The sequence below is a fragment of the Mobula birostris genome, chromosome 5, assembly GCF_030028105.1.
Source record: "Mobula birostris isolate sMobBir1 chromosome 5, sMobBir1.hap1, whole genome shotgun sequence".
Classification (NCBI taxonomy): domain Eukaryota; kingdom Metazoa; phylum Chordata; class Chondrichthyes; order Myliobatiformes; family Myliobatidae; genus Mobula; species Mobula birostris.
This window is the reverse complement of record NC_092374.1, coordinates 49,808,482-49,824,062: the sequence shown is the minus strand read 5'-3', so window position 1 is coordinate 49,824,062 and position 15,581 is coordinate 49,808,482. Positions and strand designations below refer to the sequence as shown.

Sequence of the window (15,581 nt, the reverse complement as noted above, 5' to 3'; positions counted from 1 at the left end):
TGATTTTCACTGATGCCTGTTGCTCAGGGAGACCAACCAAAATTGGAGTGTTATTCTTTGTAGTACAAGGATTACGAAAGCATAAATAAAAAAGATCTCCTCTGGAGTAGTTTCTGTTTTCCATAGAAGTGGAATAAATTGTCTTGTAATGCAAATTCTATATTAATATTGGCTTCTTCCTGCTTTTATTGTAGCGTGTGATCTTTGTCTAAAAATCGCTTCTTCCTTTACCCATGCTGCCAGCCATCAGTGCTCAGAAGGTCATAATGGGTCATTACAAAAAATAAACTTGCAGCACGTTTTTCAAAACAGCTCATGTATGTATATTATAAAATAAACAAATCCAGGGAAAGGATTGCAGCTAGTAATTCAACTGCATATTTATGTTCAGAAGTTTCTTGTAGAATATTTTATCTAGTTTGAACTTTATTCCTGGCCAGACCCAGTGAATTACAATGCAGGCTCCATTTACAATGTTGCCTGTGTAGTCAAGATCGAAGAAACAACGCAGGCATTTGAGCAAAGTCTGTTCGCTATACTAAGCAGGAGCACTGATTAAAAAAAAAACTTATTAAAATTTTAGTCTTGTTTTCCCTGTGTGTGGTTTGGTCCTGTAAATGTGCTTATATGCTAAATATCTTATTGACTTCGTGACTTATTTGCAGTAACACTGAGTGCAAATAACCCAGTTAATCTGGCTTCCACTGCCTTCTGCTTAATGTGAATGCATAGCCCACTTTGAATGCTGCCAGTGAAATCTTGCTTCTTAACCTGGCTTTCCCTACCTTGGATTTAAGGTATAATACTACAGTAGCAGCATATTCTAATATGCTCTTGCTTGGTTCCTTCCTATTTTCCTCCTCCCACCCCTCCCCTATTGATCTTGTATTTTACTTTATGTCTCTTTTTTTTCAGGTTCATTTTGTTTCTTTAATATGTTTCCCTTTCTAATTGTTTTCAGCATGGTGGTATACAACAATCAGTCATATGCTTGCTTGCATGACTAGACCCAGTCGAAGTATCAAGCTTCGTCTTGTTTTCAAATGTGCATCTATGTCTACATGTTAGTGTAAGGTCTTGAGGCTGCATCCACTTTGACTGAGTTTGAAAGAAAATGAGTTGCATTTTCAATGTACTATAGATGACATGTACCAGGGCTCTGATGTGACAATGTGATCAAGCACATTAATTCACATCAACTGGAAATACGCAGCATTGAAGTTGGTCTTGCACTCAACTCAAGCATGCTGTTGATCCTCCAGTTCCTTTTCCTGTGTGTATTTATTAATATATCTTGTGCATGATGTATGTGTAATGTTATTCCGTAGTTTAGTCCAATGTGGGAAACTGATAGGTTTGATCTAAATTTATGTATGATTAGAACTGATGCAAACATAATTGAAAATTTTATAAAAATAATTATTTTTACCAGTTTATGTTTAAAGTCAAATGTGTAATATAGTTCTCCGTTGGGACAGATATTTGTAGAATGCATGTCATGCATACTCTGCAGAACAATGCTTCTTTTGTACATGTTATTACCTTTTTGTGTTTTGTTGCAGTTCGACGTGTCCCACCAAGGTTTTCTATCCCTCCGACAAGCCACGAAGTCATGCCTGGTGGAAGTGTAAATATCACCTGCGTCGCTGTGGGTTCCCCAATGCCTTATGTGAAATGGATGCTGGGAGCAGAAGACTTGACTCCTGAAGATGACATGCCCATTGGACGGAATGTTCTGGAACTCAACAATGTCCGAGAATCTGCAAATTATACTTGTGTGGCCATGTCAACTCTTGGAGTTATAGAGGCATTTTCAGAAGTCACTGTCAAAGGTGAATCATGCTTAAAAAGAAAATCAAATACATGTAATAAGCTTAAAGGTGTGTCATTCGCATGTTACACAGCTGTGTGATGATATTAAAACTAAATTTTATGAACATAGAATAATACTGCATATTACAGGCCCTTCTATGATGTCTGTGTCAAACACAATGCTAAATTAAACTAAATATTTTCTGCAAGTACATGATCAATATCCTCCTATTTCCTGCAGAGGCATGTGTCTCTAACAGCTTCTTAAACATCACTTTTAACATAAGAACATTAGAAATAGGAGCAGGAGGAGGCCATCTGGCCCATCGAGCCTGCTCTGTCATTCAATAAAATCATGGCTGATCTGGCCATGGACTCATCTCTACCTTTTCCCATAACCCTTAATTCCCCTACTATGCAAAAATCTCTCCAACCTTGTCTTAAATACATTTACTGAGGTAGCTTCCACTGCTTCACTGGACAGAGAATTCCACAGATTCACCACCCTCTGGAAAAAGCAGTTCCTCCTCATCTCCACCCCAAATCTACTCCCCCCAAATCTTGAGGCTATGTCTCTAGTTCCAGTATCACCTATCAGTGGAAACAATTTTCCTGCCTCTATCTTATCTATCCCTTTCATAACGTACATACGCTAAGATAGAACACCAGTGTTAAACGTCTGATATCAAAGCCTGTGTGGTAGTTGTATTGTGTAAGTGAAAAGATCCAAAATCTGCAGAGCTATTTAGGTGTGCTTACATCATGCTTCTTATCTACAGCTTTGCCGAAACCTCCAGGCACTCCACTTGTAACTGAAACCACAGCAACGAGTGTCACATTGACTTGGGACTCGGGAAATCCAGAGCCAGTGGCTTACTACATTGTGCAGCACAAGCCCAAGCATTCAGATGGGCCGTTTCAGGAGATCGGTGGGGTAGCTACAACACGATACATTGTTGGAGGACTAAGCCCATACTCAGACTACGAATTCAGAGTTATTGCCGTGAACAATATTGGGCAAGGGCCACCAAGCGAAGCGGTAGAAACGCGGACTGGGGAACAAGCGCCCTCCAGCCCCCCTCGTTCTGTGCAGGCGCGGATGCTGAGCACCACCACTATGTTGATTCAGTGGGAGGAGCCAGAGGAGGCGAACGGCCAGATTCGTGGGTACAGAGTTTATTACACTATGGATCCTCACCAACACATCAACAACTGGCAGAAGCATATCGTAGATGACAGCAGAATGACTACAGTTGCAAACCTCACCCCAGAGACAACCTATACTGTACGTGTTTTGGCTTTCACTTCTGTTGGAGATGGACCGCACTCACCTGAGATACAGGTTAAAACTCAGCAAGGAGGTGAGTTGTCCACCTTGGGACACTGTTTCCTCATTTCACACCAAGTTTTCTCAGTGCTGTGAGATAGTTTCCTTTTGTAAACGTTATGGTAATTATTCTTTGCTGATAGAGGGAGATGTGTGTTTTGTGCTTGTATCATACAGCACAGAATCAGACTAGTGCCATTCTGGATAATGTAAATATAAAGTGCATATTAATATTTTGTCTGATGTTAGTCAGATAATATCAACACCTTTAAAGGCTAGTTGTTAGAAAAAATGCTGGAATGTCACCATGGTGGAAAAAGTGCTAAAAGTGTCACCACAGTTGTGAGCATTAGTAACGTAGAAGGACTTGTATAGGAGACAAATTAAATTGGATCTGAGAATTACAACATAAAGGTATTAGTTGAGGTGGTGATAATGTTGGAATACAAGAGCCAAAGGTGACACATTGCTCCGGACGTCTCTGCATCATCTGCCATTCATATTACTTATTACTTCTGTTTAAATTTGTTTGAAGCTATGCCAACAATGTTGGATTTTATTTCAAAAATAATAACCATAGATAGGGCATGGATTAAAACTGAAAAATTTTAAACATTGCTTTAGTTCTTGCTGACAATACAGATTATGATTTACACTTGATTGGAATATTCTGCTGGCTTTGCACAGAGTACACTTTGGTCAATATGGATGGTTATACATCACCATAATTAGATGGATTTTCTGTTGAATTTGCAACTTACGACTGTACTTCAGGTAGATTTATTGGCTTAAGGCTTTAAGGTTACCAGTGTGATTTTCATTTGCATCTCGGTGAATTTACAGATGTGTTCTGAATGATTCCGATATTCTCATCAAAGCTGCATCAAGAATAAAACAGAAGATGTGTCTGACAGCAAAAATGCAAATGTCCTCATCTATTGAGTCAGAGTTGTACAGTACAGATAGAGGCCACTTGTTCTACTGTGTCCAGGCTCAGCATCGTATTTATCTCCATCAACCCAATTTACCTACATTCAGTCAATAGCCTTCCATAGCTTGTCTAGATGCTCCTTAAATAATACACAGATATTTTTTAACATAATACAGAGAGGGTGGTGCACTTTAAGATGACATGGTCAGTGTTTTTACCATGCATGAAATCAGAGGAAATAATCTTCTATCATTTATTATCCCAGAAAGGTGAGGTGTTTAATTTATCCAAAATATTACGAAACAAAGTGCAGATGTGACTTTCTTTGCTCTGCTCGCAGACTGAATTGAACTCCATCCTGAGTGCCCAGGGGATTTGAGCAAAGTGCACTGTGATGCAGTATTCATTTCATAAGGCTTGCTTCCTCAACAGACATTGCAGATCAGGTTCCAATACTCATCGTGCACTGTGGCCTGACTTGCCAAGATCATCCTGGCAAGGCTCTAAGGCATTAACTTGAGGTTTTACATTGGGTATCAGATTCAGAAGTCAGCCATTTTAATCCACGTGTCACAAGAAACAAAACATTCACCAGAATAGATTTACATTTTGGAGAGTAAGTCAATGCGGGGTAAATCAGTAGGGAAATGTTCAAACAAACAATATTGGGAAATGAACAGTGCTGCCTCAGCTTGTCAGGTGCCTCTGCTCCATAATATCTCACAGGCTGTCTGCAGAACTCTGCATTGATGTTGGTTCAGGTTACAGAGTCTGACTAGACTAGGTCAAATCAAACTGATGAAGAATGTGTTCAAGAGTGTTTTACCATCAGAGTTATTTTAATACTCCAATTTCTTTAGATGTGAGTATTGCAACAGGATTTAACTGTACGTGCCAGCACACTTGCTTATTTATTTCTCTTTTACAAGTGCTTAAACTAAAACTACAAAATGGGACAGTTAATAAATTCCAGCATAAAATGGGAATTAGATTCTAGACTTGTATAATCTCCAGAGCCATGGTAAAACCAAAAGCACCTCATGTCTTAGGGTAGATGGAGTAAAATGTTCACCAGTTTTGTTATAAATAAAGTCCTTCAAAGCTATATGTTCAGAAAGAAAGACTTTTCGTCACATCTTGCATTCTTGCACCCAAAGCATTCTGCAAGCTGTGAAGGAGTATTTGAAGATATGATTACAGTGATGCTACAGGGAAATTATGCGCAAGAAGGTCTAATTAGTTCCAATACTGAGAGGACCTGCCTTCTGATTGCGTCCACCTAAGTTGGGAAGACTAAACATTAGTGTATCATCATCTGCAAGACAACAGTGTTTCAGAACTCCCTCAGCACTACAATGAAATGGCTATATAGTTCCATTTCTCAAGTATCTAGAACCTCCTAATGAAGAAACAGGAGAGCTAAAACTGAGCCAAGATTTGGCAATAGAATTATTTAATAACGTAAGTGATCTCCTCTCGAGTCGATTAACTATCCTTATTAAAGGCTAGGAGAGAGAGAGTTAAGTACAACTTGAAGCATCTTATAGTTCTCATCCCTAGTCAACACTGCCTCCAGAAGCAGAGCAAACCACACACCTGGGACTGGGTGAAAGAATAAACCAGTGTTTATCTGCATCTGTTCAATTGAATTCCATCGCCATTTTAAATACCTGAACTGGATCATTCTTTCAATATTATAAGCTCATAGAAGTACAAGCTATGTCCTCAAAATGTAACTATTGAAGCCCTAGCTCTGTCAAAACAGTGGCTATAGTACAAGCAGGGCTTTTTGATTACTTCTTTGCTTGTGCATGGATGTTAGTGATTTGTACATGGACACACAATTCCCATATTGTTGTAAAATTACCTGAATCGTACTTTTGCTAAAGGGGCCATTGTATCATTCTTGGAAGACTTGCAGTCTACCACCTTGAAATCTCTTTGCCATCATTTTGACCAATCATCTAATCTGTCTTTTGCCTTTTGCTTATTTATACTCCTGTCCACACAAGTTATTACTCCTCCTACCTTCAATGGTGCACAGCTTTTTAATCCTTCAATGGTGCACAGCTTTTTAATCCTTCAATGTTCCTGAATGTGCTGAAGAATTGGTGTTTCTGAATTCTGCCAGTCCAAAAATTAACCCTTTCTATTTCTCAAATTCATTTATTCTTGTGTATGGGGTACAAATGCCTTGAATATTACCTTCTTGCAGCAGCAGAACAATGCCTAATCCGAGGTATCATCATTTGAAAAAGGCACCAAATGTGCAATAGAGTAGCATGCAGTGCATTACAGTTAGCATCTGAAATTCAGTTCCACTGAAACCTCTGGACCTAATTTCAGAATGAAAATTCAGGAAGATTGCAACAAGTATTTTGTATAAGTTTAGGGGTAACATGAGGGGGAGCTTCTTTACTCAGAGAGTGGTAGCTGTGTGGAACAAGCTTCCAGCAGAAGTGGTAGAGGCACGTTAGATATTGTCACTTAAAGTAAAATTGGATAGCTATATGGACAGGAAAGGAACGGAGGGTTATGGGCTGAGTGCAGGTCAGTGGGACTAGGTGAGAAAAAGCGTTCGGCATGGACTAGAAGGGCCGAGATGGCCTGTTTCCGTGCTGTAATTGTTATATGGTTATATACAAACCTTTGTACAACAGAGATACTTTAATCCTTCAACCTCCCATCACTAATTATTGATCTGGCAAGAATTTACATTTCTAATTTTTTTTTTATCATTTTTGGGAATGAATGCTTGTCTGAAAATTAGTCAGATGCTTTCGGGCAGTCTATTTATCTGATCAGTAAGCCACCAGATAATTCAACCATATGCCACAAATATGACCTGTCCTACAAAGTCCTTCATTTAATCAACTGATATTTATATTTGGTCACTGTTCATCAGAGGGTAAAAATTCTGATCCTTTTCTAGAGTATATTCCATCCAAAACCTTGAAAAGAAACAAGCAGAATTATAACCAAAAGGTACATATTCACACCGTAAACCATTGTGCATAACATGAACGGGGGGGGGGGGGGGGGGGGGGGGGGGGAGGTGGTTGGAATCAGACATGCACTGAACCTCCTGGAAGTTTATGTCCTGTGCATCGTAAGGATCTGTACTTGCATCATCCTGAGTCTGTTAATTTCTGCACGGGACTGGAGGCAAGAACTTTCATATGTTCATCCCACCATGCCAATGATATTCTCTCCCGAACAATGTAATCAGTCGCAATGGCCATCCATGCATGCAGGTGGTCACTTTGCTAAATGTAACAATGCAGTCAGAAATTTGGATTCTGAGCTGGGAACAGGGTTTTGTGTGTTTGATGGAATTCACAATTCATATATTTTCCAGTTGATAAGTGGAAAAAATCTGAACATGGAAGATAAAATATATCTGTATTTTCTAAACAAAAGGCAAACAGTTTGATTTCTGAATATGATCACTGAAGAAGATGTTCCAAGAAATGCAAGTCAGTGCCATTAGATGTACAGAGAAACAGGATTACTTTGTCAACAATTACAGTTGCAGGCTCAGTCTTAACCTGTAGTAATGGGAGAATTTTCCCATTTGGAATGAGCACTTTAATTCTGTGGAGGATCTGACAGACACTTAGATTTTCAGAACAGTGCTCTGCCCCATTGATGGTATTTTGGTATCTACAAAGGCCCTAAGGATTAAGTGATCTTGTGATTCTTGGGGAGCTATGGAGACCTATCTTGTTTGACGGCCAATCCCTCACATAAGAGATGAAGAGCTTTACACTGCTTTAAATAGCTTCTTTGGGCCTCTGTTCCAAAGAGGTATCCATCCAGTGAGGGTGCAAAGCATTATTTGTGACTGGCCTGGTCTATCACAGTGAAATCAAAGGCCAAGCACACACAATCATCAAGCTCATTTGCTCCGAGGGCTTTCAGTCTGTTCTTCTGCCTCCCAGTGCTTGCATCTTTGACTTTGTCACTGGGTCATGCAGTCATTAAAACAATACCTAATTACTTAATCCATTTTATGATCCCTACAGGTGTTCAGGTTCCCACTTATGGCGAGGCACGAATCTGAGTAATCTGAGAATCTTTTAGGCACCATCATAAATGGATGGCTTGCAAGGCATGTCATGAATGATTCTGGTATAGAAGAGTACTGCACAGAAACAGGCCATTTGGCCCACAGCATTGTGCTGAATCAGCTAAAAGGCAAATTGAAACCACTCAAACTCCAATCCTTCCTACCTATACCATGCCCCTATTTCTCCATCTTCCTTCCACCTATGTACCTGTCCAGATGCCTCTTAAAAGCCTCTAATATGTTTGCTTCTACTACCAGGCAGTATATTCAAGGCATCTACAATTTCCCCCTCACATCCCCCTTGAACCTATCCCCTCTCACCTTCAAAGCATGCCCTCTAGTATTAGACATTTCATCCCTGGAAAACAGATACTGTCTGTCCACTCTGTCTATGCCTCACATATTCTTGTAAACCACTATCACACTTCCCCTCAGCCTCCGATGCTCCAGAGAAAACAATCCAAGTTTATCCAGTCTCTCGAAATAGCACACGCCCCCTGAATCAGGCAGCATCCTCGTAAATCTCTTCTGGACCCTCTCCAAAGCCTCAACGTCCTTCCTTTAGCGGGGCGACCAGAACTGTGTGCAATACTCTAGATATGGCTTAACTAGAGTTTTATAAGGTTACAACATAACCTCCTGTCTTTTGAACTCAATGCCAGAGGAAGGGGCAGGACCTGTCAAGGATGCCAAGTTTCTGTGCTTAGATCTCTCTGATAGTTACCTCCTGTGTGAAGGGAAAAACGTTCTTTCTAGCCCATCACTCCCCCTCTGTCTTATCCTCCTTTGAAATTATCTAATTTAGATTAAATAAGGAAAAGCAGAAACCATTCAACCTCTTGGTAGTTATTTTATTATTGTTACATGTCCTAAGGTGCAGAGAAAAGCTTTTGTTTGCCAGCCATCCAGAAGGATTATTCCATACAGAAGTGCATCGTGGTAATACAAAACACAATGCAATTAGACCAATAATGTGAAAGGGCCATGATGAGGTAGGTCGTGAGGCGAAGAATTTATCTCTAATATTTAAGAGGTCTGTTCAAGAATCTTATCGGGGAATACAGGCCACCCTTAAGCCAGGTGGTACCTGATCTTGATCTTTTATAGCTTCAATTGGATGGTGAGGGGAGAGGAGAAAATGACAGGGTTGTTGGTGTTCCTTGATTATATTGGCTGTTTTGCTGAGGCAGCAGGATGTAGAAGTCAGTAGAGGAGTTTTCATGATGACTGGGCTATGTTCGCCACTCTCTATAATTTCTTGCAGTCTTGTGCAAAGCAGTTGCCGTACCAAGCGGTGATGCCTTCTGATTTTCAGTGAGATCTTGGCCAATCAACTTCTTAAATCCATTTACCTGCTTTACCTCTGCCTCCCAATCATCCTTGCTTCTCAGTCAGTCTCAGTTTTTGGATACTCAATGGGTCTCGCTTTTGGAAGAGTGTCAGATTTCTTATGCCTTACACAGGAAGACTTTCCTTGATCCCTGGGCTCTGGTTTCAAAATTATGGCCCCTTATTCTTGGTTTCTGCATGAGAGGAATAGTTTCTAGCTATTTATTAATTATTTGAATATCCTAAAGATGCTAATTAATTTTGGACAGATCAGTGATACTGGATGGTTCTTCTAATTGAGTCTAAACATGTTATGGACTGGATTACACAGGACACAATTAAAAATACCTTACCAACCAATAGAGCCTGCTTCATTGCTTGTGCTTTTTAGGTGTATGACTATTATATTCACAATGTTTGCACACCTACTTGATTTGAGTCTGTTTCAACCTCATTCCCAACAAGGAAGATCAGCCTTCCTGGGAAACATCCTTTCCTGCAAATCCAGCATTCAACAGGTGGCCAGTGCTGATCCCAGAAACTGCAGATGCTGAAATCTGGAGCAAAAATCAGGCTGCTGGAGGAAGTCAGCAGCTGAAGCGACATCTGTAGAGACAGAGCAATGATCAGCACTTCGGGTCGAGACACTGAATCAGGCCTGAGAATGTGAAGAGGAGATGCCTAGTACAAAAGGGGTAATCAGGGGCAGGCAGGTGATAGGTGAGGAGGGAGATGATAGGCAGATGGAGGAGGGTTGGTGTTAGGAGGTCGTAGCTTGTGGGAAATAGTTAGAGACGGATAGAGAAAGGAGAGAATATGGAGACAGGTCGGGTAGGGGACACACAGAGCCTAGAAGGAAAGTCACCAGCCTCCCTTCATTAACTCTGTCTACACTTTGCACTTCTTTGGGAAAGCAGCCAACTTCATCAAAAATAACTCTACCCCAGTCATTCTCCCTCTCTCCCCTCCCATCAGGCAGAAGGCATAAAATCTTGTAAACACATACAGTATTACTAGGTTCAAGGACAGCTTCTACCCCACTAATATCAGATTTACCTATCATCTGCCAGCTTGAACTCCTCCTTCCTCCACCTTCTTATTTTGGCTTCTGCCTCCTTGCTTTCCAATCAAGGTGGTGCAGGTGAACAATGCTTCCTTGGGCGACGTCCTCCAGATAGTCCACGGATCTGCTTGTTTAACTTTTTCTACATCAGCCTTTTATTTTAAACATGTTTCTGGAACTGTTGGAGCCTGCAACTTACAGTTTGCAGATTGATTGAGTGATCTAATGCTCTGCTGTCTCCGAGAAAATTCCAGGAGGTGACGCGAACAGCCAAGAGGTGACGAAGCTCAGAGACCATGATCGACCCCATTTCTTGCCAAGAAACGTGCTGAGGAACATCGAAATATCAAGTCGAATGCAGAGGAGAGCGAGTGTTCGGCAGTGACTCTCTGACTTTTGCTCGCCGTTGTGACGATTTCTCGCTGCAGCCGGATAAGGTAGCTGTGCGTGGCGGATCTCGGAAGGCCTCTATGTTCGAGTAGTTGCTCTCCTCGATGCTGTCAGAGGATGTTATCGAAGTTCTGTGATTTATGGATTGGTCTGTGGACTAGAGTTCAAATTGGTCTCTTTCAGCTCTATGTTTTTTTTTGCATTCTGTGTTTTCACCCTACTTTCTTGGTGCCGATTGGCGCAATTTGTAAGGTTTTTGTTTGTGAGGGAGGGGTTGGGGTTTGGAGTTTGATATTCTTGTTGCCATTTTCTGTGTGGAGTTATCTGTTAGTTTTTTGTGTGCGAGAGAGGGTTAGGGACTTTAGGGTTTGCAAGATGTGTTGTTTTTGTGTGGTGGAGTTGATGTTTTCTTTGAATTCCATGTATTTTGTTTCATGGCTATCTGGAGAAGATGAGTCTCAGAGTTGTATACTTCATACATGCTTCAATAATAAATAAACCTGAAACCTTGGTCCTGCTTGAAACCTTGATTGTGTATTCCCCTCCATAGATGCTGACTGATTTGCTGAGTTGCTTCACCATTTTGTCTATGTTGCTGTAAATTTCCAGCATCTGCAGAATCTCTTGTGTTTAGCCTTTTCACTATATTTCAGTGTACACAATAATAACAAATACAGATTCTGGTGTTGAACTGGCCCATCAGTTGACTGCAGAGTAAGCAGATATCCCACCCTGCGAAAACTCATTTCAGGGAGGTAGCACCATCAATTTGCGGGAGACTCCCGGAACTTCCGGGAGAGATGGGATGTCTGCAGTAGAGTAGCTCCTTAGCAACTAGCCAGCTAGTTTAAATAATGCTAGCTATGCTAATGAACGAATGACACCTGTTAAACTCACCTCAACATGTCTTTTATACTCTTAACCCACCATGGGCAATAGAAAAGTCACTGTTGCATCAGTGCAGCGAGTAACTCTGTCATTATTTTTGACCCCTATTAGACAGGGGTACACTTTAGGGTAGTCTGGGGTAACATACGTTTTATATTTTATTTTTTCAGAACACTCTGCCATGGCGCTCTCTCTCTCTCTCGTGGTCGCTCTCTCGCTCTCTCGCACGCTCGCTCTCTCGCTCTCTCTCGTGGTCGCTCTTGTGCTTTCTCTCTCTCTCGTGGTCGCTCTCGCACTTGCTCTCTAGCACACTCTCTCACTTGCTCGCTCTCAAAAAAATTGATTTGTGGGATATTGTATATAATTTGCGGGCATCGGGGAGCCACTATTAACATGCAGGAGACTCCCAGAACTTCCAGGAGAGGTGGGACGTCTGGAGTAAGTCTTCACATCAGTTATTCCCTCACTCTATTTTTTTTCAATTTACCCAGCTCTCTTTTGGAGTTTGTACAATGATGAATTGGCTACAATTGGTAAACGTCAAGAAGCCTGAGTTGGAGTAGCTCAGAGATTTGAGGGGTTTGAAGAGCTGGAGGGAGTGAGAGAGATAGTAGTGATGCCACTTCTCACTGAGGTTGAGAATATTGCCACTCACATATGCATCCTTCCTTTGGGTCACCAGACCCAGTTGTATACAAATGCACAGAAGAAAATATCATATATTAGAGTGTCAAAAAGCTGGAAATATAAAGTATCGACAACAGGTCTTCCCACATCTGCTGGGTATTTCCAGCATGTGGTATTTTTATTTTTGCTTTTTAACGTTGGGACCATTTTATCACTGTCTGCTTTGCAGCAATACTTAAAAGATTCATATTAAATTAAACCAACTCAGAAGGGTTGGCTCTGGAGTTTGCAGATTGGAAGAGTGGTACACTTTGAATGCTAGGCACAATTTAAAAATAATCCAAGCTCAGAAGGCCTTTAATTTACAAAAGGAAGTCAGCTTATTTGCCAGAATAAAGTGACAGAGCCGGTGGATGCTTGCTTCATTCAGGTCAGGAAAATGGACGATGTTTTGGACGATCAGAGTGACATATTGCATGCATATTAAGAAACAGTAGAGGAGTGACCTGGTTAGTCTTTACTCATGATTGATGACCCACACTAATAGAGACTAGTCTTGATGCATCTTTCTCAGAATCAAACTTTCGTTGATGGTTGCATGAAACCAAAGTATTAGGACCAATGAGACAATGATTCAGGATTCAAGATTAAAAGATTGTTTAATGTCATTCCCAATACATGTGTAAAGGAGAAAAAAATAATTGTTACTCAGGATCTGATACAGCATATAAAAACACACACTAAGATAAAGGACACAATAATAAAAAAAAGCAAAAATATAAATACATAAGATAGTTTATATACATGATTGTATGTATGTACATAAAGTGGCATTAGATACAGGAGTGTCCTTACATGAGGGAACGGACAGGAAATGATATGGTAATGGTGGTGGGGGGTTTGATTAGTGTGTTGAGAAACCCCAACTATGTTAGACGCAAGAGACTGAAAATGCCAGAATCTGGAGCGACAAACAGTCAGCTGGTGGAAGTCAGCGGGTCAAATGGCATCTGTGTGGGAGGAAGTATGTTCAACATCTCAGGTAAAAGCTCTAATGCTGGGTTTCAACCTGAAGCATTGACAATTCCTTTCTCACCACAGAAGCTGCTCGACCTGCTGAGTTTCTCCAGCAGAAGGGTTGTTGCTTCACCCATCTTAAAATTGCCTCTCAAATCAATCTACTCAGAGTCTTTTCCTCATTATGAGCCCATAATTGTAGAATTACCGGCCACACTTCACTATGAACACAATTACCGTCAGTGCTGTTGACTGAAAGTCTCCTCTAGATAAAATCCAGTCGGATTTATGTGATTTAGTCCTCAGATTGTTCAGGGTTCTCAAAACCAGCCAGGTGATGGAGATTTTGTAATCACAGGGAGAAATGTAGACTGAAAGAGAATCTGTATAAGGAAGTTTTATTCTCCTTAAATAAGAAGGCTAGTGGCTTTATGTGTGGTATTGGGAGAGTGAGCTGTGCTGGAATACTTTTAAGATGTGAAATATCTTTTGTTAGATTTACAGAAGAAGCTGGCTGACCTGAAGCCTAAGGTTATGATTGTCACAGCCTTGGGATGAATCATTCTATCACAAAACACAATAAGCTGTGTGATAGAATTCTTTTCCTGTACTTTTGTGCACTCAGTGGTGATGCCAGATTGTTGAGCTAGCTCCACTGTGCATAAATGTTCAGTATATAGGATAGTAATAAGTGTTGTGGCAGGGTAGCACCAACTTCTAACACAGACAAAAGGCATGCAAAACAGCACAGCTTGCACTTTTAATCAGAGTTAAAGCTTGCTTCGGTGACTGTTTAAAGAAACAACCTTCCCCATGTGTCTTGGAGAATTTGAATTGCCTGCCTTATTCCAGGTAGGTAACTTAGACTTTTTGTTGCAAACTGCTCACTGAGATTCAGATGACTTTATTCTCATATGTACCAGGGTGTAATGAAATTCCTTGCTTGCGTGAAGCTCACACTGCAGTGTGTATGATAGTAATAAATACAATGCTGGGCACAAAAACAACAGAATGGTGCAAAGCTCTGGGATCATCATTATCCCTGTATCTGAGAAAGCCAAGGTAGCATATCTGAACAATTGGTGCCCTGTCGCACTCACTTCAAATATAAGCAAATGCTTTGAGAGGCTGGTTAAAGATTATATCTGCAGCATGCTGCCACTGGACCCCCTACAATTCGCCTACCGACAGAAGCAGTCTACTGAAGATGCCATAGCCACAGCACTACACACTGTCCTCACTCACCCGGAGAAGAGGAATGCATATGTTAGAATGCTGTTCCTGGACTACAGTTCAGCATTCAAACCATAATTCCCTGCAGACTTGACAGGAAGCTCAGAGACCTTGTGCAGCTGGATCCTCAACTTCTTATCGGATCGCTGACAGGTGGTAAGGATGGGCTTCCTCACCTCTGCACCACTGACCCTCAACACAGGTGCCCCCCCAAGTTTGTGTCCTGAGTCCCCTTCTCTACTCCCTTTACACACACAGCTCCAATCTGCTGATCAAATTCATAGATGACATGACTTTGATCAGCCTTGTTTCTAGTGGTGATGAGACAGCCTACAGAGGAGAGGTTGACACCCTGACACAGTGGTGCCAGGATAGCAACCTCTTCCTTCATATCCGAAAAACAAAAGAGCTGATTGTGAAGTACAGGAGAAACAGAGACAGACTCAGCCTGATCAACATCAATGGGTCTGCAGTTGAGAGAATGGTTTCAAGTTCCTCGGTATACACATCACAGATGATCTCACCTGGACTGTACACACCGGCTTTGCAGCAAAAAAGGCACAAGAGCATCTCTTCCACCTCAGGTGACTGAAGTAGTTCAGCATGAGCCCCCAAATCCTCAAGACCTTCTATGAGGGCACCACTGAGAGCATACTGACTGGCTGTATCACTGCCTGGTATGGGAAATGCACCAACCTTGATCGCTGGGCACCGCAGAGAGTGGTACAGACAGCCCAGTGCATCTGTGGATGTGATCTTCTCTCCATTGGGGACATTTACAGCAGCAGGTGCAGAAAGAAGGCCTGGAAAATCATCGGTGACACCAGTCACCCCAACCATAAACTGTTTCTGCTGCTTCCGTCTGGCAAACACTACCGCAGCATTAAAGCCAGGA

The 15,581-nt window shown here is 41.4% G+C and overlaps 1 protein-coding gene across 10 annotated transcripts in view; it reads left to right on the top strand.

The window, feature by feature from the left end:
* LOC140197686 (receptor-type tyrosine-protein phosphatase delta) overlaps positions 1-15,581 on the top strand; it is a 606,878-nt gene that overhangs the window by 380,937 nt on the left and 210,360 nt on the right. For all 10 annotated transcript variants that reach the window (XM_072258000.1, XM_072258002.1, XM_072257999.1 and 7 more), the window contains exons 7-8: positions 1,563-1,832; positions 2,592-3,173. In XM_072258000.1, coding sequence (XP_072114101.1) covers positions 1,563-1,832; positions 2,592-3,173 — 852 coding nt within the window. The remainder of the gene's footprint in view (positions 1-1,562; positions 1,833-2,591; positions 3,174-15,581) is intronic.